The sequence below is a fragment of the Dicentrarchus labrax genome, unplaced genomic scaffold, assembly GCF_905237075.1.
Source record: "Dicentrarchus labrax unplaced genomic scaffold, dlabrax2021, whole genome shotgun sequence".
Classification (NCBI taxonomy): domain Eukaryota; kingdom Metazoa; phylum Chordata; class Actinopteri; family Moronidae; genus Dicentrarchus; species Dicentrarchus labrax.
In genome coordinates, this window is record NW_026136723.1 from 3137706 (window position 1) to 3162705 (window position 25000).

Here is a 25000-nt window from a genome sequence, read left to right on the forward strand (position 1 = left end):
GTGAGCCAAGTTGTCTCATCACGTTTTTAAAGCGTTTCCAGAGATCGTCAGCTCATCACAGCAGTGGCTAAATGCTCATTCATTTCCAACGCTTAGCATGCTAATAGCGATTTATATGCTAACGCATAGCACAGTTAAACTTTAAATATCAACTCCACACAATAGCAGTACAATATCCTAGGTCTCAACAAGTAAACACAGTATGGGAATACTATTTTAAACACATTTCACTGATCGGTAATGACATCGGCGGCAGTGCTAACTTACGCTAACGTTACATTGGCTCGCTGTTTCACTGCTAACTGATTACTGTATAATATATAAGCTGCCTTTTCGCTGTAGCACATAATCTGTTTAAAGATTTAATACATTTTGAGAGATCGCCATTATGTAATGTAATGTAACGTAGCTGTAGCTAGGATGCTACAGTATAATTACAACATGTGACGATCTCTGAAAACAAAATTAAAGTATGAAAAGACAGTACAGTTAATGTCCTTAGAGCCTTAAGGTTATAATATCACCAGGTGAAATCAAAAGATAAAGTTTAAGTGTATGTTTTATTCATTAACAATAAGCCTGTTTGTTTAATGGCTGCCAATGCATAGGGGGCTAACCCTGGGCTCATTATTTACCTGTTGTGTCACGTGATGTTAGTTTGTTAACGGTAATGTTTCAATAGTGAATGTGAAGTACCAGTATATCATTAATCTTATGTGTGATATTCCTGGTAATATAGCAGTTAATATGTAGTTTAACCTGTAATGCTCCTTTAATGCTGTGCTGTCTCATTTCTTGTCATTGTAGAAATGGTTTTTGCAAAGCTGCAATTTACAGCCTCGCAGCAGCTTCTCCTGCGGGCCTCTGGTGAGGCGGTGGCCTACATCGCCGCCAAGGGGCCACGCGGGGCCGCCGCTGCGAGGGTCAAGAAGCCGGAGGAGGTGGAGAAGGAGGCCCAAGCCCACGTCGTCTCCACGGGCGGGTTAGTTTCGCGCAGGGGCCATGCTAATCTTCTCTGTATCGTTCCAATTTTAGTATATGTGCTACCGGAGTAACACGATTACACCCAGTCTCTGTGAGCTATTCATAGGGAGTCTGTGGCGGCAGAGTGTTGCCTCGTGGTTCCACTCAGACACAGCTAAAAAGGCTTAAACCGCTTCTAAACGGCTCTCAGACCGCCGGTAACAACAATAATGAGGAGTCTGTGTGTCGTACCGTGAGTTCTGTACCTACGGTGACCCATCTAGACACAAACTGAGCCGTCCAGAGCCGTGTTCGGGTCCTGTATTTTCTTATTCTGAGGAGCACAGGGGGCTGATGGGAATTCTATGCAAATAGACATAGCGTCAGACAGCAACGATTGGTGCAAACTCTAGCTCCTCCCACCCGTTGGAGATACAGGGGCGTTTCTAGCCCCCCTGGGGGCCCTAGGCAAGAATTCAATTTCAATTCAATTCAATTTTATTTGTATAGCGCCAATTCATAACAGAAGTTATCTCAGGACACTTTTCAAATAGAGCAGGTCTAGACCGAACTCTTTAACATTAATTACAGAGACCCAACAGTACCACCATGAGCAAGCACTTGGCGACAAGGGCAAGGAAAAACTGCCTGTTAAAAGGCAGAAACCTAGGACAGATCCTCCGGCTCTAGGTGGGTGGTCGTCTGTCTCGACCAGTTGGGGTGAGAGAGAGAGAGAGAGAGAGAGAGAGAGAGAGCGACAGACAGACAGACAGGTGCACAGCAACAACAGTATTGGCAATGGCAGTCAAGCAGGACCATGGCAGGAGGCTCCACCAGGATCCATGAGAACCTGCGAGACGAGAAAGCACAAGAACTCCGGGGAAGAAGTGGAGTTAGTAACATGCATTAAAGGGACATGAATGAGTGCAGAAAGAGAGAGGAAGAGAGTAGCTCAGTGCACCATGGGAAATCCCCGATAGTCTAGGCCTATAGCAGCATAACTAAGGGATGGTTCAGGACTCATCTGATCCAGCCCTAACTATAAGCTTTATCAAAGAGGAATGTCTTAAGCCTACTCTTGAAAGTGGTGAGGGTGTCTGCCTCCCGAACCACAACTGGAAGCCGGTTCCACAGGAGAGGAGCTTGGTAACTGAAGGCTCTGGCTCCTGTTCTACTTTTAGAGACTATAGGAACCACAAGTAGCCCAGCATTCAGAGAACGTAGTGTTCTAGTGGGGTAATAGGGTACTATGAGCTCTTTAAGATATGAAGGGGCCTGACCATGAAGAGCTTTATAGGTGAGGAGGAGTATTTTAAATTCAATTCTACATTTTATAGGGAGCCAATGCAGAGTAGCTAGTACAGGAGAGATGTGATCTCTTTTTCTAGTTCCTGTCAGTACTCGTGCTGCAGCGTTCTGAATTAATTGGAGCGTTTTAATGGACTTATTGGGGCAACCTGATAATAAAGAGTTGCAGTAATCCAGCCTTGAAGTAACAAATGCATGGATTAGTTTTTCTGCATCTGTCTGTGATAGTATGTGTCTAATTTTTCTAATATTACGTAAATGAAAGAAGGCAGTCCTAGAGGTCTGCTTTATGTGGGAGTTAAATGACAAATCCTGATCAAAGAGAACTCCAAGATTCCTGACAGTGGTGCTAGAGGCCAAGTTAATGCCATCTAGAGTGACTATATCTTTAGACAATGAGTCTCTAAGGTTTTTGGGGCCAAGAACAAGAATTTCGGTTTTTTCTGAGTTTAACATCAGAAAATTGCAGGTCATCCAGGATTTCATGTCCTTAAGACATGTTTGTAATTTAGATAATTGATTAATTTCATTGGGTTTGATTGATAGATATAACTGCGTATCATCTGCATAACAGTGAAAGTTAATGGAGTGATTCCTAATAATGTTGCCTAAAGGGAGCATATATAAAGTAAATAGTATTGGTCCAAGTACAGAACCTTGTGGAACTCCATGACTAACTTTAGTATTTATGGAGGATTCATCGTTAACATGTACAAACTGAGTACGATCTGATAAGTATGACTTAAACCAGGTTAGGGCAGTTCCTTTAATGCCAATTTGATGCTCAAGTCTCTGTAAAAGAATATCATGGTCAATGGTGTCAAATGCAGCACTAAGATCTAATAATACAAGTACAGAGACAAGTCCATTGTCAGAAGCAGTCAGAAGGTCATTATTAACTTTAACCAGAGCTGTCTCTGTGCTATGATGAACTCTAAATCCTGACTGAAAATCCTCAAATAAACTATTGTTATGTAGAAAGTCACACAACTCTTTGGCGACTACTTTCTCCAGAATCTTAGAGAGGAACGGGAGGTTAGAAATCGGTCTATAGTTGGCTAAAACCCCTGGGTCAAGAGTAGACTTTTTAAGAAGGGGTTTAATTACAGCTACTTTAAAGGACTGTGGTACATATCCTGATAATAAAGAAAGATTAATCATATCCAGTAAAGAAGTGCCAATTAAGGGAACAACTTCTTTAAGCAGCCTAGTTGGGATCGGGTCTAACAGACAGGTTGATGGCTTCGATGAAGAAATGATTGAAGTTAACTGATGAAGATCGATAGCAGAAAAACAGTCTAAATATACATCTAAGTTTACATTGACAGAAGTCCCTGAACTTGGAGAGCCACTGATAACTGTTGATGGCAGTTGGTGATTAATTTTTTCTCTAATAGTAATAATTTTATTATAGAAGAAGCTCATGAAGTCATTGCTACTTAAGTTTATGGGGATATGTGGCTCGATAGAGCTGTGACTCTCTGTCAGCCTGGCTACAGTGCTGAAGAGGAACCTAGGGTTGTTCTTATTTTCTTCTATTAGTGCTGAGTAATAGGCTCCTCTGGCATTACGGAGGGCCTTTCTATAAATCTTAAGATCATCTTGCCAATTTGAGCGATATTCTGATAATTTGGAAGAGCGCCATTTCCTTTCAGATTTCCTAGCTATTTGCTTTAACTGGCGGGTTTGGTGGTTATACCAAGGTGCTAGTCTCCTATATTTTAATAATTTCCTTTTTATAGGAGCGATAGAGTCTAATGTTGATCGTAGTGAGCCTGTAGCACTATCGACAAGATTATCAATTTCAGAGGGACTAAAGTTGTTATAGGACTCTGTTAAATTCAGACATGGCATTGAATTAAACACTGAAGGAATCTCCTCCTTAAATTTAGCTACAGCACTGTCAGATAGACATCTGCTGTAGGAAGTTTTGCCTAATGGCTTATAATCTAATAGTATGAATTCAAAAGTTACTAAATAATGGTCAGATAGGAAAGGATTATGTGGGAAGACTATTAAATGTTCAATATCAATGCCATATGATAAAACAAGGTCAAGAGTGTGATTAAAACAATGAGTTGGTTTATTTACACTCTGACAGAAGCCAATTGAGTCTATTAATGATATAAATGCATTACTAAGGCTGTCATTGTCAACATCCACATGAATATTAAAATCACCTACAATAATTACTTTATCTGATTTAAGGACTAAGCTTGATAGAAACTCTGAAAATTCAGATATAAAGTCAGAGTACGGTCCAGGAGCGCGGTACACTATAACAAATAGAACTGGCTGCAGTGTTTTCCAGTTTGGGTGAGAAAGACTAAGAACAAGGCTTTCAAATGAATTATAATTTAGTTTAGGTTTAGGGTCCATTAAAACGCTCGAATCATATATAGCTGCTACTCCACCTCCTCGGCCTGTGCCTCGAGGAATGTGAGTATTAATATGACGGGGGGGGTGGATTCATTTAGGCTAACATACTCCTCGTGGGACAACCAGGTCTCAGTAAGACAAAGTAAATCAATATCATAATCTGATATTAATTCATTCACTAGAACAGCTTTAGAGGACAGAGACCTGATATTTAACAGCCCACATTTCATTCTCTTATTTTGTGCTACTGAGGAGTTGGTTTTAATTTTTATTAGATTTTTATGTTGAACTCCTCTTGTTTTTATTTCTTTAAATAGTTTAGGTGGTCGGGGGACAGACACAGTCTCTATGGGGTTTTGGGTGGGTGACTGTTCTAAAGAAAGCGCAGAGGAGTGTGTAAGACAGCAGCTCTGCTTCCTGGTCCTAACTCTGGACTGTCAGGTTTTAGAGATAAACTTCGCCATATTTCTAGATAAGAGAGCCGCTCCATCCAAAGTGGGATGGATGCCGTCTCTCCCTAATCAGACCAGGTTTTCCCCAAAAAGGCTTCCAGTTATCAATGAAGCCCACATCGTTTGCTGGACACCACCTCGACAGCCAGCGGTGGAATGACGACATGCGGCTATACATGTCATCACTGGTCACATTGGGGAGGGGTCCAGAGAAAACTACGGTGTCCGACATTGTCTTAGCATAGTTACACAGAAGAAGGACCATGCTGTCCCCCCAGAATCACGATGAATGACGTCCAGGACTACGGATCAGTAAAGACATCTTCTATTAAACAATAACATATAAAATCAATAATAACATTACTATCTAAATGCAAACTTTGCGTACAATACACAAATAACAGAAAAAGAAACATAACTTTGATGTGCAGATTTTTCAGAATGATAGAAAAACACAACCAAGCAAAAACAAACAAACAAGGAATTAAAGTGGAAAGGTAAAACTTTAGACTTGCTGTGACACCTCGGTCCTGTATCCACAGTCCAATAGTAGTGCCTTTTGCTTCCTAAAATTGCTGCTTTGCGGGCCTTGGCTTCTGCAAGTGCAGCCACTATGTCTTCCATATCTAAGCACCTCCGAACATCATTACAACATTAAGAAAAATATTTGTGTTGTCATGTGAAATCAGATAGATCCCACGATATATTTTAAATGGGAGAGCAAGTCACTGTAATCTTAACTTTAAAAAGGACACAAAATAAGTTCCTGCTTTGATGTGTAGAGGTCTGCTGCTGCTGCCGCTGCTGTTGTTGTTGTTCTTCAACAAAGCACCTTGAGGAAGAAAAAAGAAAAGAGCCCAATGCATTTGGTTGGCTTGCGTAAAGTAAAGTAAAGAACTGTGCATGCTACACAAACACAACATTTGAGATCTGTCTGGAATAATTAATGAACATCCAACGACCTAAGCCTCAACACAGACAAGACAAGAGAAGTAATCATGGACTTCAGAAAAAATCCACCCCCCCTGCAGCCCCTCATCATCAAGGGGACTGAGGTGGAGAGGGCTGACAGTTATAGATTCCTGGGACTACAAGTAACATCAGATCTGAACTGGACTTTGAACACTGCTGCCACAGTGAAAAAAGCCCAACAGAGACTGTATTTCATCAGGCTGCTCAGAAAACCTGGTCTGCACTGTCGCCCTCTCGCCCAGGTCTACAAAGGACTGATAGAGAGCGTCCTCACCACAGGCATCACTGTCTGGTACGGAAACACCACACAGACAGAGAGGAAGGCTCTGCAAAGAGTCATAAAGACTGCAGAGAGGATTATCACAACGGAACTCCCTTCCATGGACACAATCTACGCACAGCGCCGTCAAAAAACAGCACCTGGTCTGAACTGCTGTGTCGCTGAGATGTGGTCTCCTCTGTCGTTGGGTCCTCTGGGGGAGGGCATCTGCCGATTCTGGAGTGCGGGATGGACCCCTCTGAGGTCTGGAGCTCTCCTTCCTCTGCTCTGGCTGCTGGCCGGGGGGTGTTCTGTGCCCCAGGTAGTCCACTGGTTTTTTTTGTTTGTTTGTTGTTTTAGGGGCTTGTTTAGCATTTCCCATTGTTTCCTTTCTTTTCCTTAATGGCCCGTTTTCTCCTCTTGGCTTTGTTTTTGTTCTTCCGCTTTTTGCTCCTGTTTTCCATGTTTTTAGCTTACTTTCTACAAAGTCTTTTTTAATCTGGCCAGAAAAACTCATAATTCTCAGGTTTTACAACAGTGTGAAGGCACTGACTAGGTTAGGTCAGAAAAGGAAGTTATTTTTTCTAAAGGTATCCCCTGTGGAGATTTCCTGGGAAAAAGAGCGTGTGCTGGCCATTCCTGCTGCTGCATTTATTCTGAGAAAGATAAACTTTTTGTGCCTTGGTGTGTGCAGTTGACAGTTACCCTTAACCCTATAGATATATATATACAAACTTTTTTGTGTTAACTAGAGTAGCCAGCTAGTAAAAGCTAGCAAAAAACACAAAGTTTACACCAATCCAATAACCCTAACCCTAACCCTTGCCTACACACAACCAGCCACCTCAGACACTCCAAAAAAGTAAACATACAAACCTGTCCCAATCCACTCCAAATGGCCCGAAACGTGCTCCTACACACTTTCTGAAAAATCCCATACTAGGGCTGACACTTTGAAATTTTCCAACAACCCATCGCCCCATTGGCAATGAATGGACACACTCAAACGGGAATAACTCCGGAACCGAACGTCGCAGACACTTGGAAACGCGCTCCGTATGCCATAATGTGACCCTTCTGAACACGCAGGACCCGAGTCTCTACGACCTACGGTTGCCGAGATACAAGGATTTTCACCTCTATTTCCGGAATTCGAGACTGACACCCAAAGAAGCGGAAGGAAAAAATGAACAGATTGAACCTGCTTTGAACTCTCTACAACCTTCCTGTGAGGAGAAACATGCTCATTAGACCAATGTCTAATGTTGCACTCATCCCTTTTCCTAACCCTAACCCTCAGAGACCACTACATTGACTCCATTGATAAAGAGTTTAACACTTTATCTGCACTGCCCAAACGGGATTGGCTTGCCCCCTTTCAAGTGGCCTCCACCTGGGCAAAGAGAGACCTGGGGAGGAGAGTCCAGGCTGAGACCCTGGAGCAGGTTGAGGCCCTCATGGTCGTGCAGCTCGACCCAGACACGGATGGGGGAAAGCCTGACGGCCCGCCACCACCACCCCCTGCCACAGCTCCACCACCTGTGTTCGATAAACAAAAAACACAAACACAACACATTGTTCAGGCACAAACCCACACAAACAGGGAGAACAGGGAACTGATGGCACTGGAAACACAGGCCCACTCACCAGTAACACCAGCTCACCCCCCTGAAAAAACCCAGGCCCCTGAGGGTGACACAACCGTCATTGCAGACCCCATAACACCCCAGGGCCCCCCCCTCCCCCTCCCCCTCCTCCTCCAGCTGCCTCCTGGGACCTCCTCGGTTTCTTTCAGCGGCAACCGAAACCCCAGAGAGTCCTGAGGTTAGCACCTGTGGCACAGTTACCTGCAAAAAAGGAAAAAAATGATAACTTACCTGAAAATCCTCCTCCGGTGACGACGGCTGCTCCCGTGGTGGCGACTGCTCCGTTGCAGCTGACCGCTCCAGCGCCGGCAACTCCTCCTTTGCAGCTGGCCACTCCAACGCTGGCAACTGCTCCCGTGCAGCTGGCCACTCCAGCGCCAGCGGTTGGGCCGGGACAGCTGGCCGCTCCAGCGCCAGCAGTCTCTCCAGCGCTGGCAGCCCCTCTGGCGCCGACGGTTGCTCCTTTTAACCCGTGTGTGAACCACAGCCCAGACTCCATCACCTGCCTCTCAAGACGGGGAGCTGGGAGAGCCCCAGAAAGGCCCGGTTGAGGTCTCCACCGCTCAGTCCACTCCAATTAAATTTAGGATCCTTAGAAGAGCGACTCAGAGCAGACTCACGCTGCGGCCTAGACCGGCAGCGCCGACCCCAGTGCCGTTGGCCGATACCAGGAGGCCTACAAAACACATTAACACACAGAACAAAATGCAGGATTGGGGCCTCAGCATTGGCAAAGAGTGGGCCTTCATTGGAGACTCTAACTTAGCCAAAATGCCTATAAATAAAATGCCTAAACAATAGAAACGCTGCATCCAAAACAATCCTGACACAGCAGCTATTAGCCACAGTTGAGGCAGCGGAGGCTAAATTCCCTCAAGCGGCAGTTTGGGTGCCCTTAATTAATTATTCCCGTCACTTACCTCTCAAAGAGCAGTCCTGCCTGGTCCACCTCAACGCACATATCCAGAAAAACTGCCTCTTCATCCCCAGATTGCCCTCCAAATCTTTTGAAACTGGGGCAGATAACATACACTGGACAAAGGCCACCGCCAAACACATGTTTGACCACTGGACGGGGTATTTAAAATGCTCATCCCCATAAGCCTGCACTCTCAGGAGGGGTCAAAAAATGTACTGGTGTTATCACAGACATTCAAATTAACCCAGGCCCAGTTCACTCTCCTGGACAGGGGCCTCTCTTTCATCCCCACTAGGGGGAGCCAGAGCAACATCATGGAGCAGAGCAGATGGGACTTGCAGCAATATCATAGGAGAATTAAACTCCATGTTTATTTTCAAAACAAAAAAGATGTGATTTTCACCCCCTTTATCCAAAAATCTGATTGGAGCCCCCCCCTGTCTAAATTGCCACCAGAAATCACTGACCTCATCCAAGCGGATATTCATTATTTTGAAAACAATTTCCAGCCAATCCCAATCAGGAACAACTTGAACTGGGAGGAAATTGAAGCCCTCAAGGAACTAAAAGAAAACAAAAATATCATCATAAAACCAGCAGATAAAGGCAGTGCAGTAGTGTTGATGGACAGGGAACAATATTTATTTGAGGGCAACAGACAGCTAACAGACAAAAAGTATTATTCTGTCTTAAAGGAACCTATCTACCCTGAAACAAAAAAAAAATGGTGCAACCAATTATCAAATCATTATTAGACAAAAAATTCATAAACAAAAAACAATACACTTACCTGCTGGGTAATCCGATCCCCCGGCCCAGACTGTTTTACCTGCTGCCCAAGATACATAAAGAGCCCTCAAAGTGGAGTGTCCCCTTTGAAATCCCACCTGGGAGGCCGATTGTCTCTGATTGTGACAGTGAGACCTACTACACGGCCCAATTTATTGATTATTATATCAATCCACTTTCTAACAGACACTTCGGCTATCTCAAGGACACTTACCACTTTGTTAATACGGTCAAACAACTCCATATCCCCCCCGACTCCATCCTGTTCACTATGGATGTTGACAGTTTATACACCAATATTGACATTGATGAAGGCATTCAGGCCATAAAAAACATATTTAAAAAATTTCCAGACAAAAAGAGACCTGATAAGGAACTATTACAACTCCTTGCAATTAACCTGAGGAGGAATGATTTTGAATTTGACAATAAGTTTTATTTACAAATTAAAGGCACTGCCATGGGCAAAAAATTTGCACCGGCATATGCCAACATCTTCATGGCCGAATGGGAGACCTCCGCCCTGGCAACCTGCAACAAAAAACCATTGCATTATTATAGATATCTGGATGACATCTGGGGGGTCTGGCCCCACTCTATGGAAGAATTTGACCAATTTGTACTCACCTTGAACAATCACAACCCGTCCATCACACTGAAGTCCACCACCAGCACCACGTCAGTCGACTTCTTGGACACCACCACCTATAAAGGAACAAACTTCAAACAGACAAATAAATTAGATATTAAAGTTTTCTTTAAGGAAACAGACACCCATGCTCTGCTCTTTAAAAACAGTCACCACCCAAAACACACATACAGGGGCCTACTGAAATCCCAATTACTTCGGTTCCACAGAATCTGCACTCACAAGAGTGATTTCATGGCGGCTACAAAGACGCTCTTCAGAGCTCTGGCCACCAGGGGGTATTCACGCTCCTTCCGGCGTAAGGCCCACAGCACCTTCTTGGAGACAAGGCCATTAGACACGGCGGAGGTTCTCCCCTTTGTGACCACCTATTCCAGGCCAGCGGTCACTCTGTGCAGGAAAATCAAACACAATTTTTACCAAAAAGTCCTTAGGCCAGGACACCTGAATAACCACAGGTTTATAGCGGCCTTTAGAAAGAACAAGAACCTCCAGGATTACCTGGTCTCGGCCAAAATGAAGCCCCTAACGACCTCTGCACCCAGGGGCCACGGCCAATTTTTTAAACATGCCAGGTGGATACGCAGCCACTCTAATAAAACGGTCTATAAGACCATGGCATGTGGTAATCCCCACTCCAAAAACTGCGTTTACCTCATCTCATGTCTCTCTTGTGGCTTGCAGTATGTTGGGGAGACCAAAAACACGCTTTTACAGCGGTTCACCCAACACAGGTACAATATCCAGAGACGGAGGGAAACCCACACACCTCTGGTCAGCCATTTTCTGGCCCATGGATGGTCGTCTGTCCGGGCCACGATCATCCAGATGGACCCTAGCTGGAATGCCACACAGAGAACCCGAGCCGAGAGGACTTGGATTAGGAAATTAGAAACATTACACCCCAAAGGCCTCAACTCCAAATAAAGAGCTTTCCTGATCTGGAGCAGGATGGCCCGTGCATGGAGCCTCGACACCGCTGCGCGGTGCCGAGACTCATCCACTTTCTCTATCCTAACCCTAACCCTAACTTAAAACCACCAACATTCAATTCCTTAAACCCTGTAGCACATATTATAACCTTCCCAATTTGATTTTTCTAAACCTAACATCACCCACCTTAATACCTAAACTTAAAATCTTAAATTAAAATCACTATTATTAAACTTCTTTAATTTTACAAATTGGGTTTGATCTGCCATGACCACTGGCCACTTTAGACAGCTTCCTTACCCACTCCTTCCCCCAACCCCTACCCCACCCCCTCCTCCTCTCATCTTCCTTCTTCTTTCCTCTTCTAATATGGCCCATGACAGCAGGTGGGCGATGGTCTGGGGACTGACATGCGTCGGCCAGTGCACTTCCTCTGTCTCCCACAAAACTATGTTGTCGTTGGTCAACATAGGGAGAGACTCTGAGTAGTTATCTACTAAGACCTAACCCTAACCCATTGGTTTTAACTTACTCTGACTGTCACAAGAATCTTTTAAATACGATTAAGACAGGCTTTGAGAGGGCGAGGGAGGGCTGTGACGTGCTGCAGGGGTGCCGTATGATCTCCGCCTACCGCCATAACAAAAACTTAAAAGATATTTTAATACACCTGGCTTTTAACAACAATACAAACAGAACTAGGGAAGCATTTTAAACTCCATGGCCCACACAACCTGCAAAGCTTGGGCCTGGAGAGTGACAGGACTTGGACGACGACACAGCGATGGGTGGCGGAGAGAAAGTGGATACACAAACTTAAAACAATAGATCCGAATGGACTAAATGAAAAATACTAAATGAATAAATCAACTTTTTAAACAACTTTTGTTAACCATAATGCAGTTTGTGGTGTCTTCCCTAGAGGGCGTAATGGCTTGCAGTATGGCGCCCTACCTTTTACAGCTTAAACCAGAACTCTTGTTGATTTTATATGCCCCTCTCTTATGTTTGTTTTATAATTCTATTAAATATTTATTTATCACTATTCACTAATGTGTTTTCTTATGTGTGTTTTTTTTTTACTAACCTTGATAGAATTTTTGTTTTATCCTTTATATTCTGTATATATTTTATTTATTTATGGATTTATTGTTCGACTGTTTTATCAACAGTACCACTAATGAAATTTTAAGTGGTACCGTTGAAAATCATTTTGCATGCATTATGAATTTTACTATTTTTCATCTATTTTTACTTATTTTTTAATTTTATAACATAAAGGGAGGGGTTTGTGAATTCTTTTAGAGAACCTGGGAACAGGGGCGCCTGCTGTGATTTTAGATGCTCTTTTTTAACGGAAAGGGGGCATGCCTCCAACTAGCTTCACTCAGCATTTTAAATCTCTTAAATTTACATTATGGAGCTATACAAATAATTGAATTATGCTAATGATTTATAAAGGGAGAAAAGCATAAAAACACATTATTTTTACCAAATAATACATGCTACCTGATTTATTCTTTAACCATCATTGCAGCTTAATGTGTGTCAATAATAAGAGAGAGAGAGAGAGAGAGAGAGACACACAGAGAGAGACAGACAGACAGACAGGTGCACAGCAACAACAGTATTGGCAATGGCAATCTAGCAGGACCATGGCAGGAGGCTCCACCAGGATCAGTAAAAACCTGCGAGACGAGAAAGCACAAGAACTCCGGGGAAGAAGTGAAGTTAGTAACATGCATTAATGGAACATGAATGAGTGCAGAAAGAGAGAGAGAGGAAGAGAGGAGCTCAGTGCACCATGGGAAATCCCCTGATAGTCTAGGCCTATAGCAGCATAACTAAGGGATGGTTCAGGACTCACCTGATCCAGCCCTAACTATAAGCTTTATCAAAGAGGAATGTCTTAAGCCTACTCTTGAATGTGGAGAGGGTGTCTGCCTCCAGAACCACAACTGGAAGCTGGTTCCACAGGAGAGGAGCTTGGTAACTGAAGGCTCTGGCTCCTGTTCTACTTTTAGAGACTATAGGAACCACAAGTAGCCCAGCATTCAGAGAACGTAGTGTTCTAGTGGGGTAATAGGGTACTATGAGCTCTTTAAGATATGAAGGGGCCTGACCATGAAGAGCTTTATAGGTGAGGAGGAGGATTTTAAATGCTATTCTATATTTTACAGGGAGCCAGTGCAGAGAAGCTAGTACAGGAGAGATATGATCTTTTTCTAGTTCCTGTCAGTAACAGTAAGAGATTATTAAAATGCCCATTTATTGTTTTTTTTTTTTAGAGAACAGAACAACAGCATGTGCGTGTGTCAGAGAGAGAGAGAGAACATTAAACAGTGTGTTTCAGTGAGTGTGTGTGTGTGTGTGCATGCTCAAGGGCAGCAGGATGTGTAAACCACAGCAGAGTGGTCCTTGCAGAAACACTTTCCACAGTTGGAGCAAGTGGTTGCCGTTCTTCTTCTTCTTTGGGTGCACAGTTCACACCTTCTCCTACTTTTGTTGGCGGGCTCTGGGTCATCAATCCCTGGATTGAACAAGAGTTCCACGTGTTGGTTCATGTCTTGAGCGGCAGACGCCAGCCAGAATCAGAATCCCAATGTAGGCTCTAATCTCCACTTCATCCACATCCCTCCAATCCTCACACCTTCGCCTTCCATGCAGGTTTGTGTAGGTGCACAGCAGCTGAATAATCTCCTGTTATAAACAGGTCAAAGGCAGACCTCAGGTTGCTGATGCGGGCAAGTGCATACAGGTTGGGCCCTGGGGTAATACCAGTGGGTACTGGATTGTAGTGCAGGGTCTCTTCAGCAGTGGGAAACCACATCATTTTCCCATGACAAGACATCCACTCACCTGCCAGCTCCACTGTCTCTGCCATCAGCTGCTCGGCCTCCACCGCTGTGTCTGTATCATCCTCTTTTCCTGAGGAAGAGGAATCAGGCACTGGCTGGTACTCCTCATCAGTGGTGTTGCTTTCATCCTCTGAGGAGGGTGTCCCCTCATCTTCAGGAGAGGACGTGTCCTCATCTTGGGCAGATGATGTCTCCCCCTCAAGTGCAGAGGATTTCCCATCTTCACTCTCCGAGCCCAGCACATACTCAAGTGCTTCATTCAGTGAATATGACCTTCTCGCCATCTTGCCAGAGAAAGAATGATCTGGGAGCTGATAGGCTCACTTACAGCATTAGTACTGACTGCACCTGCATAAACTCCAGGACAGATTTATAAACAGTGTCAGACTTTGTTTTTGTTTCCCTGGAAGCCAGAGGTCAAGATGACCTGTGATCCTTTTTTTGGAGAGCAGCTATTTGAGTATGTAAGGGCTATTGGGTAGTTGTGTGTGGCATTCTTTTACAAAAAGATCAAAGCTACAGGTGTTTTCAACTTGTGCATCAAAGCCAAGTTTGCCTTGGAAACTCAAAGCTCAATAGCCTGTACCAAAAGAAATTCAATGAAACTTGGAGGTATGATACACTGTAATTTATGTCACTCTATCTTGCAAATACATATTTATAGGCACATTTTTTTTGATGCACAAACACACATCATTATCTGACATCCTTAAGATCACACCTATGTCACAATTGTGTCATTCATTTGCTCCATTGGAGTGCAGTAAGCCATCATATGCTCCTAGTAAAAACTAAGAACATTACCTGAAATTGCTCCCTTGGCCAAAAATGGACAAATGACAATCAGGTAGAAAACATTAAAAACAAAAATTTTCAACTGTTGAGTTTAGAATGAAAGCCATTTTACCTAAATTATATGATTTAATACTGTAAATCACAAGGAATTAAAAAATGTAGTTTTCATGGGTTTCAATTGGCCAAAAGTGTCCATGATAGAGCCACAAGGTACAATTGGAGATATACAGTATAATATTGACATATTTAAAGAGCAGGTTTTGAAAATTAAAAAAAATCAGAAAAAAATCCAGACCCTTGGGAAATATCATTCCACATGCATTAACACAGCTAAAATGGCCAAAGAAAAAGGAAGTGAAGTGGACACAAATGGCCAGCACAGACTCCAGAGGGTTAAGAAAGAGGTGAAGCAGCAACAACTGTTTTTACAAACATTGTAGGCAGCAAGACATCCAATTGTCTGGTATTGTGAGACTATAACTACCCTCGCAACACTTTTCCCGTGCCATTCCTATGTAAAAAAGGCTCAAACCTCAACAAAGAAAACATTGTTGCTTCATGACATGTATGTCACATATGAACTGTGCTCAGGCCACTGTAGGTACTACAAAGTAATCAAAGAGGAACAAGTCAGTTTAAATTGAGCTTTAATTCAATTAAAAAACAACACAGTTCATAGTTTATCAAAAACAGACTTGAAAAAGAAAACAGGCAAACGCTGTACAAACACTAAATGGAGAACAGGTGCACTGATGATGAGCAGGTGACTTCACAAACCAAAACGTTTTCCAGCATCAGGACATCTTCTGAAAGACAAACACCAGGTATATACCTGGACAGAACAGAGAGGAAAAAGGAAGGCTTTATTAAGATCAGGATTCCTGTCGTACATTGAGTGTGTGTAAATGTATTAAGTAATGATTGACCTATTATTATTCTATCATAAGTCTACAGTTTAATGTTTTCTATTTTCTTTATTTAACAGGAGAGCTTGCGAAAGTCAGGAAAGGGGGAGAGAGAGAGACATGCAGCAAAGGACCACAAGTCGGAGTCAAACACACGGCCACTGCAGCAAGGATGTAGTCCTGGTACATGGGGGGCCAGCTCTACCATGTGAGCTAGCATCCCAGTTCTGCAAGTTTATCATCACTGAACGTCTCAGTAATTCTGAAGTATTAACTGTTCACTAGGTATGTCACAAGAACTGATACTTTGCTACCAAGTCAATGCCAAGTTATGAAAACTTAGGTTCTTGTTTTTCTATAGTCAAGGTACCCACTCTTCTTAAGAAATCATTTTCCAGGACCTTTCCAGGCATTTTCTTGACAATACAGCACAGCACTTGCTCACAACTGTCATATAATGTACCAGTAGGTCTAGTATTCAAACACATTTAAAACAACATTTAACTCCAGTTTTATTCTTCTAATTTAATGTTACAGGTTCATGGAGGGTCTCAGGTTCATTACCAGTAGGAGGTAAGTTTATAGTAGACACTTTTTCCACTGAGTACTCTCCAGTGAACTGACAATAGGTTTCTACAGTTTTCCTTTAACTGGAATATTATTTTGACCACTGCCCATCAGTAACAGGTCAAATTAAGTGGAATTTTTACAGAAAATTAATCTCGTCACCAATTAGCCAATTAAAAGAAGTAGTAGAAAGTGTTCTACTCTGTTTCTATGTATGAGTTTATTAACCACAACAATAAGACATTCTATTGAGCTTTCATGAGAATTTTGCTCGCAACTTTTAGAAAAAAGACTTGACACCAAAAAGATTGCTTCAAGTTTGATCAGGTAAAAAGGTTCTCCTACAAACAGTCAAGTTTCATATCAGTTTTATATGAAGAGAAACTGAGCCTCGAAATGAGCTCTAACAGAAACAGAGGGCAGTGCAACTTTGTGCGCTGGGATTTCATGACTGGACTGTTTTCACATCAACAACGAAAGAACGCATTAAAGAGTTGAAAAAAGACACTTGAGTAGGCTGATATTTGGCAGTCTATATGAACACCTAACGATCAACTAAAGAGTGGAAAGCAAACAGAAAAGGTACATTTTTAAATCCTTAAATCTTTTCACTATAACCATAATCCTGTTTACCAGGTTCCTTTTAATATGAATGATAATAAAAGTCAATCATAACTACTCATCTTCATCACAGGAGAATGATGAAGGTAGCAGGTTTCTATTCCCTTTGGATTAAGTGTGGATCTATTCCAACACCACTTTCTGTGGCAGACCTCAGATCCTGCTAGATTGCTATTGCTAATACTGTTGTTGCTGTGCACCTGTCTGTCTGTCTCTCGCTCTCTCTCTCTCTCTGCATCTCTCTCTCTCTCTCTCACCCCAACTGGTCGAGACAGACAATCACCCACCTAGAGCCGAAGGATCTGTCCTAGGTTTCTGCCTTTTAACAGGCAGTGTTTCCTTGCCCTTGTCTCCAAGTGCTTGCTCATGGTGGTACTGTTGGGTCTCTGTAAATATTGTTATAAAGAGTTCGGTCTAGACCTGCTCTATTTGAAAAGTGTCCTGAGATAACTTCTGTTATGAATTGGCGCTATACAAATAAAATTGAATTGAATTGAATTGAATTGAACCAGTATAGTGATGTTATGACATGAGACGATTAAACTGTAACAGTAAAGTTTAAGAAACTTACTGGCTGCTTCCCACTCAGATCTGCTCAGAGTGCCCTACAAACAAAAAAACAAACAAACAAGCAAAACTGTTAGACCAACCAGACTGAACCAGACTTAAACTGTGCTGTCAGAAGACTCACCAGTGGTAGTTTGACTCCAGCTTTGCTGCATTGCTCTTTAGCATGGCAGTACTCTCCTCTGCTGTCTGTAGTCTGTCGACCTCCATCGTCACTGGGAAATGGCTGAAAATAAATAAATAAAACAAACTGTTAATTAGGCAGTAATTACATATTGACTACATGGTAAATATATGTTAACTAAACATGAATTAAACAGCACTGTGTTTCTTGAATGTTCATCCCAACAAACTGTACATCAACTTATTTCTGTTTTTATTGTGGTTTGTTTATATATATATATATATATATATATATATATATATACACACACACACACACACACACAGATCAGCCACAACATTATGACAACCTGGGCACCCTGAAGGCCATGACCCTATCTCCAGTTCTGTTCCTTCCTTGGACCACTTTTTATAGGTACTGACCTCTGCAGACTGGGAACCCCCCACAAGAGCTGCAGGTTTGGAGATGTTCTGACCCAGTCATCTATCACAATGTGGCCCTTGTCGAAGTGGCTCAGATCCTTATACATATACATAAGTATTACATACCTCCATAGCCATCATCTTCATCATGAGGCTTCGATGGTGGTCCTTCTTCACTTTCTCTTCAAAGAACTCACAGAATCTCTGCTTCAACACCAGACGCATGTTGTATTGCTTTGCCATGCTGCCACAAACACAGAGGGACAAGTAGAGCATGCTATTAGTATATTAGAGTCAGTAAGATAGACTTCATTGAGCCCACACGGGAAATTCATTCACTACAGCACCTGCAGATAGAACACAACAGATAAGAAAATACATGTTAAATAAAAACAGAACAGAAAAATACAACAAATAATTAAAATAGAATAAGAGAATAAGGGTTATATGTACACTATACACAGCATTTTAAACAGATCACATTGATATGGAATATTGCAGGTTACAGCAGGAGGTAGTGGCATGGTATGAAAATAATTATTGTATAGCTTAGTGGAAATACAGGCTATAGACGGGGCTAGGATTATACAGTACAGATCTAATACAATCCTACACTGAGAGGCTCTGGTCCTTTGTTCAACTACAACTTTACATCCCCAAACTGCATCCCATCCCTCTGGTCTCATCGCACCACAACTTCCTCATTACGTAATCACAACAAACAGCACATAAATCTGTCCAATCACAATCTATTTCAACACTCGTTCACCCTAACACACCAAAACCGCTCATTTCTTCCTGACTTCTCTGATTTCCTGGGCCAGCTATGTGCCATTTCACCCTCTGGTCTCCTCATAGATAATTTTAACATTGTCTTGTTGACAGCACCTCAAGCTCCTTCACAGTGGACAAGAGACACTCTTACTTTCATTCTACCATCGACAGCAACCTGCTCAGAAATCAATAACTTCTCATTCAGCTCTGGTTCTAACCACTCGGGACCTCTCTGCAGCTAAAAACATTAACACGTTCCTGAAAGAGCACTCATTTATTTTCAGTTTGGGTTAAAATGAAATGATGATGATAAAAAAGAAGTTCTCACTGTTCAAAAAGAGGAAAGTAGACAAGGAACTCCGGTACGTTGACGACGTCCTCAAGACTGAAGTGATACTGACATCCGAACAAAGGGTAGAAACCTTTGGACTGAAAGGAAACTTTAAAAACCTCGTTACCAAATGAAAGAGTTTCTGATGTCTCCAAACGTTTACTGGTGAGGAGGACAAGGAGAAGAGAAGGGAGAGAGGACAGGCATTAACATTGTTATTCCAAATTCATCCCGGACATATTTCCAAACTATTTGAGTCACATTAAAAACGTCGGTTTCTCTTCTTACACAAGTTCGAAGGCATCTGGCGTTGTTCCAATGAAGAAACCTCCGGGTTTCAGACGCTCGCAGGCGTTTCTCAGCATCATGTCGGCCTTTAGTTCGCTCTCAAATGAGTAATGATAAACAAACTGGCAGCTGCAGATGTCAAACATCAGCTCTGGCTCTTCAAGCTTCTCTGACAAAACCTCCTGGAGACGGGTCACAAATGTAATGTTTGACTAAATGTGACAAGAACCAACCATTATATTCATATATTATAATGTATATACAGTATATACATTATATTATATTCATATATATTATATATATGAATATAATATATATGGGTCTGTATCCACATACCTGGGCTACGATTCATTTTACATTCAAAATTAAAATAAATTGTAGAATAGTGACTTTGTTTATTCAAATATATTTATTTAAAAAAAAACAGCAAATCCAAATTTTTGTTTTTTTGGACAAAACTGAAGACAAGAGACAGACAGACAGACAGATAAAAAGACAGGCAGACAGACAGACAGACAGACAGGCAGTTAGGAACTGGTCTAGGTGGTGCTGGTCTACCTTGGTACAGTCCGCTGTGATGAACTGAGCACTGAAGATTTTCTCGTTAACATGACTTTTCTTCTTCATGTCCTCGTAACGACTCTCACACTGTTCCACTGACACTGCTGCTATATCTGAAAATAAACATGATTGATTATTGTACACTGCTGCTATATCTGAAAATAAACACGTTCTGTGGACTTGCGGTGAGTCAAGATCTGATTACCTGCACAGACCAGGTGGTTGATCCCCCCTCTCCTCCACTTCAGCAGGTCTCCTCCTTTCCCACAGCCGAGGTCCAACACAGACACCTTCCGAGACCCTGCCCCCCGCACCTGCTCCAGGATCTCACCTGTCAATCAAACAAACAGCCAATCAATTAAAAAATGTTTTGTCTGGTTATTGGCAGCTCAATAGTTAGGAATGTGAATAAGCGAAGCCAGCGTTCACAGTTAAATGTATCCCTGGGGCCAGAGCGGGCATTATTGAATTGTATTTAAAACTGCTGACTAAAGATAAACGTAAATATAGTAAAATTGTTATTCACGTCCGCTGTAATGACACCCGATTACAATCGGAGGTCACAAAAATTAATGTGGAGTCGGTGTGTAGATATGCTAAAACAATGTCGGACTCCGTAGTTTTCTCTGGACCCCTGCCCAATATGACCAGTGATGACATTGTAGCCACATGTCGTCGTTCCACCGCTGGCTGTCGAGGTGGTGTCCAGAAAACGATGTGGGCTTCATTGATAACTGGAAGCCTTTTTTGGGGAAAACCTGGTCTGATTAGGAGAGACGGCATCCATCCCACTTTGGATGGAGCGGCTCTCTTAAATAAAATAAAGGCGAAGTTTATTTCTAAAACCTGACAGTCCAGAGTTGGGACCAGGAAGCAGAGCTGCTGTCTTACACACTTCTCTGTGCTTCCATTAGAACAGTTACCCACCCAAAACCCTATAGAGACTGTGTCTGTCCCCCGACCACCTAAATTATTTAATGAAATAAAAACAAGAGGAATTAAACATAAAAACCTAATAAAAATTAAAACTAACTCCTCAGTAGCACAAAATAAGAGAATGAAATGTGGGCTGTTAAATATCAGGTCTCTGTCCTCTAAAGCTGTTTTAGTGAATGAATTAATATCAGATTATGATATTGATATACTTTGTCTTACTGAGACCTGGTTGTCCCACGAGGAGTATGTAAGCCTAAATGAATCCACCCCCCCAGTCATATTAATACTCACATTCCTAAAGGCACAGGCCGAGGAGGTGGAGTGGCAGCCATATATGATTCGAGCGTTTTAATGGACCCTAAACCTAAACTAAATTATAATTCATTTGAAAGTCTTGTTCTGAGTCTTTCTTACCCATCATGGAAAACACTGCAGCCAGTTCTATTTGTTATAGTGTACCGCGCTCCTGGACCGTACTCTGATTTTATATCTGGATTCTCAGAGTTTTTTTCAAGTTTAGTCCTTAAATCAGATAAAGTAATTATTGTAGGTGATTTTAATATTCATGTGGATGTTAACAATGACAGCCTTAGTAACGTATTTATATCATTAATAGACTCAATTGGCTTCTGTCAGAGTGTAAATAAACCAACTCATTGTTTTAATCACACTCTTGACCTTGTTCTATCATATGGCATTGATATTGAACATTTAATAGTCTTACCACAAAATCCTTTTCTATCTGACCAATATTTAATAACTTTTGAATTTATATTATTAGATTATAAGCCATTAGGCAAAACTTCCTACAGCAGATGTCTATCTGACAGTGCTGTAGCTAAATTTAAGGAGGAGATTCCATCAATGTTTAATTCAATGCCATGTCTGAATTTAACAGAGTCCTATAACAACTTTAGTCCCTCCCAAATTGATTATCTTGTCAATAGTACTGCAGGCTCACTACGATCAACATTAGACTCTATCGCTCCTATAAAAAGGAAAATATTAAAACAAAAGGAGGCTAGCACCATGGTACAACCACCAAACCCGCCAATTAAAGCAAAAAGCGCGGAAATCTGAAAGGAAATGGCGTTCTTCAAAATTATCAGAATATCGCTCAATTTGGCAAGATAATCTTAAAACTTATAGAAAGGCCCTCCGTAATGCCAGAGGAGCCAGAATTTTTCAGTCAGAATTTAGACTTCATCAAAGAGACAGCTCTGGTTAAAGTTAATAATGACCTTTTCATTGCATTCAACAATGGACTTGACTCTGTACTTGTATTACTAGATCTTAGTGCCCCATTTGACACTATTGACCATAATATTGTTTTACAGAGACTTGAGCATCTAATTGGCATTAAAGGAACCGCACTAAGCTGGTTTAAGTCATATTTATCAGATCGTTCTCAGTTTGTACACGTTAACGATGAATCTTCCACAAATACTAGTTAGTCATGGAGTTCAACAAGGTTCTATACTTGGACCAATACTATTTACCTTATATATGCTTCCTTTAGGCAACATTATTAGGAATCACTCCATTAACTTTCACTGTTATGCAGATGACACGCAGTTATATCTATCGATCAAGCCCGATGAAATTAATCAATTATCTAAATTACAAACATGTCTTAAGGACATAAAATCCTGGATGAGCTGCAATTTCCTGATGTTAAACTCAGAAAGAAACAGAATTCTTGTACTTGGCCCCAAAAACCTCAGAGACTCACTGTCTAAAGATACAGTTACTCTAGATGACATTACCTTGGCCTTTAGCACCACTGTCAGGAATCAGAACGCTGCGGCACAAGTACTGACAGGAACTAGGAAAAGAAATTATATCTCTCCTGTATTAGCTTCTCTGCACTGGCTTCCTGTAAAATATAGAATAGAATTTAAAATCCTCCTCCTCACCTACTAAGCTCTTCATGGTCAGGCCCCTTCATATCTTAAAGAGCTCATAGTACCCTATTACCCCTCTAGAACACTACGTTCTCTGAATGCTGGGCTACTTGTGGTTCCTATAGTCTCTAAAAGTAGAACAGGAGCCAGAGCCTTCAGTTACCAAGCTCCTCTCCTGTGGAACCAGCTTCCAGTTGTGGTTCTGGAGGCAGACACCTCTCTATATTTAAGAGTAGGCTTAAGACGTTCCTCTTTGATAAAGCTTATAGTTAGGGCTGGCTGAGGTGAGTCCTGAACCATCCCTTAGTTATGCTGCTATAGGCCTAGACTATCGGAGGATTTCCCATGGTGCACTGCGCCCCTCTCTTCCTCTCTCTTTCTGCACACATTCATGTCCCATTAATGCATGTTACTAACTTCACTTCTTCCCCGGAGTTCTTGTGCTTTCTCGTCTCGCAGGTTCTCATGGATCCTGGTGGAGCCTCCTGCCATGGTCCTGCTTGACTCCCATTGCTATTACTAATATTATTGTTATTATCACTATTATTACTAGAGATACTATTATTACTATAATCACTGCTCATTGTCCCCAGTCACTACTATTAGTGTAATTGTTGCTACTGTTATTGCTGTGCACCTCTGTCTGTCTGTCTGTCCCCAACTGGTCGACACAGACGACCACCCACCTAGAGCCGAGGGGTCTGTCCGAGGTTACTGCCTCTTAAAAGGCAGTTTTTCCTTGCCGCCGTCGCCAAGGTCTTGGTCATGGTGGAAACTGTTGGGTCTCTGTAAATAATGCTTTAAGGAGTTCGGTCTAGACCTGCTCTATTTGGAAAGTGTCCTGAGATAACTTCTGTTATGAATTGGCACTATACAAATAAAACTGAATTGAAATGCAATTCAACAGGTCACAGACGGATGGTGAGGTCCACAACCAGCCAGAGATAGACTCACTGTGTAACCACTCAGTCCTGTTTCTGAGGAGGTCCACAACCAACGGTACAAACAGACGCAGGATACATGAGGCAGCCAACATGTGAACGCCATAAACCTCGGACAGACCACGACTATTCAAGTGCACCAAATAATTCATTTTAGGCGTTACTATTTTTGTCAGCTCCCACTGACATTGGTAATTTCACATTATAATATCGTTATAGTAAGTTATAATAATCATTTTATTATTATTAAAGTTTAGTTTAGTGAATGACTAAACAGGAAGACGTGCAGAGAAATGTTTTTCTTTAAGTCACAGAACACATGAAGCAACATCCGTTCATCAGCTGTCAGTTGACTTTAAAAGCAGTTGTGTTTTTTGGTTTGTTGATGTGATTTACACTACTCCCCAGTAACCTATAGTACTCCCCAGTAACCTATAGCACTCCTCAGTAACCTATAGCAGTCCCCAGTAAGCTATTGCACTCCTCAGTAAACTACAGCACTCCTCAGTAAACTACAGCACTCCTCAGTAAACTATAGCAGTCCTCAGTAACCTATTCATGAATATTACCTGACTTCACTCACATTCTAACTTGTATGCCGCCATGTTGAGTACCTGATTCGGCGAGATCGCTAAGTCTATTGCAAACAGTGTTGGGAGTAACGGCGTTTAAGTATAACGGCGTTATTTTTTCAGTAACTGAGTAATCTAATTAAGTACTTTTCCCATCGTTGCAACGCCATTACCGTTACTGAGAACGTAAAGTAGCGCGTTACTACAGTTTGGTTGAATGAAGCGGTGTCAGGCTTTCTGACAGCCACACATCAGCTGCCAAGAGAGAGCAGGGTGGTGACACCGTTGGACACCAACTGCAAACACTTGTCTGTGCAGTGCTCATTTTGTCTGTGCTGAGTGGATGTAAATATATTTTTAGCGAGCTAATGCTAGCTGCTCGCTGTCGCTAATCGCCAAATTTAATTAAAGATGATAACATATGAATCTTGCCAAACAGTACTAATTAAGCAATCAGTGTGAATTGGTTTATATACTGTGTCTAACAGCATGAGTGTAGCGTCAATGTCAGTTTATAGTTTAATAACAACGTGTTACAATATCTGGTAGAGATTCACATCAGTCG

At 42.0% G+C, this 25000-nt stretch overlaps 1 protein-coding gene, 1 long non-coding RNA gene and 1 pseudogene across 2 annotated transcripts in view; all 3 read right to left on the reverse strand.

Annotated features, from left to right (window-relative positions):
- Nucleotides 1-989: 989 nt before the first annotated feature.
- Nucleotides 990-1058, reverse strand: LOC127358527 (uncharacterized; annotated as a pseudogene).
- Nucleotides 1059-1443: 385 nt separating this feature from the next.
- LOC127358130 (uncharacterized) lies at nt 1444-13414 on the reverse strand. The gene is made up of 2 exons (XR_007882347.1): nt 13137-13414; nt 1444-1987 (listed from the first exon to the last, which is right to left on the reverse strand). It is a non-coding gene; the product is annotated as an uncharacterized LOC127358130 (long non-coding RNA).
- A 2138-nt stretch (nt 13415-15552) lies between these two features.
- Nucleotides 15553-25000, reverse strand: part of rnmt (RNA (guanine-7-) methyltransferase) — a 12449-nt gene continuing 3001 nt past the window's right edge. Inside the window, exons 3-10 of the mRNA XM_051390932.1 lie at nt 20288-20413; nt 20080-20195; nt 19522-19703; nt 19231-19395; nt 18255-18372; nt 17707-17808; nt 17587-17620; nt 15553-15754 (exon numbers count right to left, since the gene is read on the reverse strand). Coding sequence (XP_051246892.1) covers nt 15717-15754; nt 17587-17620; nt 17707-17808; nt 18255-18372; nt 19231-19395; nt 19522-19703; nt 20080-20195; nt 20288-20413 — 881 coding nt within the window. The 3' untranslated portion in view covers nt 15553-15716. The remainder of the gene's footprint in view (nt 15755-17586; nt 17621-17706; nt 17809-18254; nt 18373-19230; nt 19396-19521; nt 19704-20079; nt 20196-20287; nt 20414-25000) is intronic.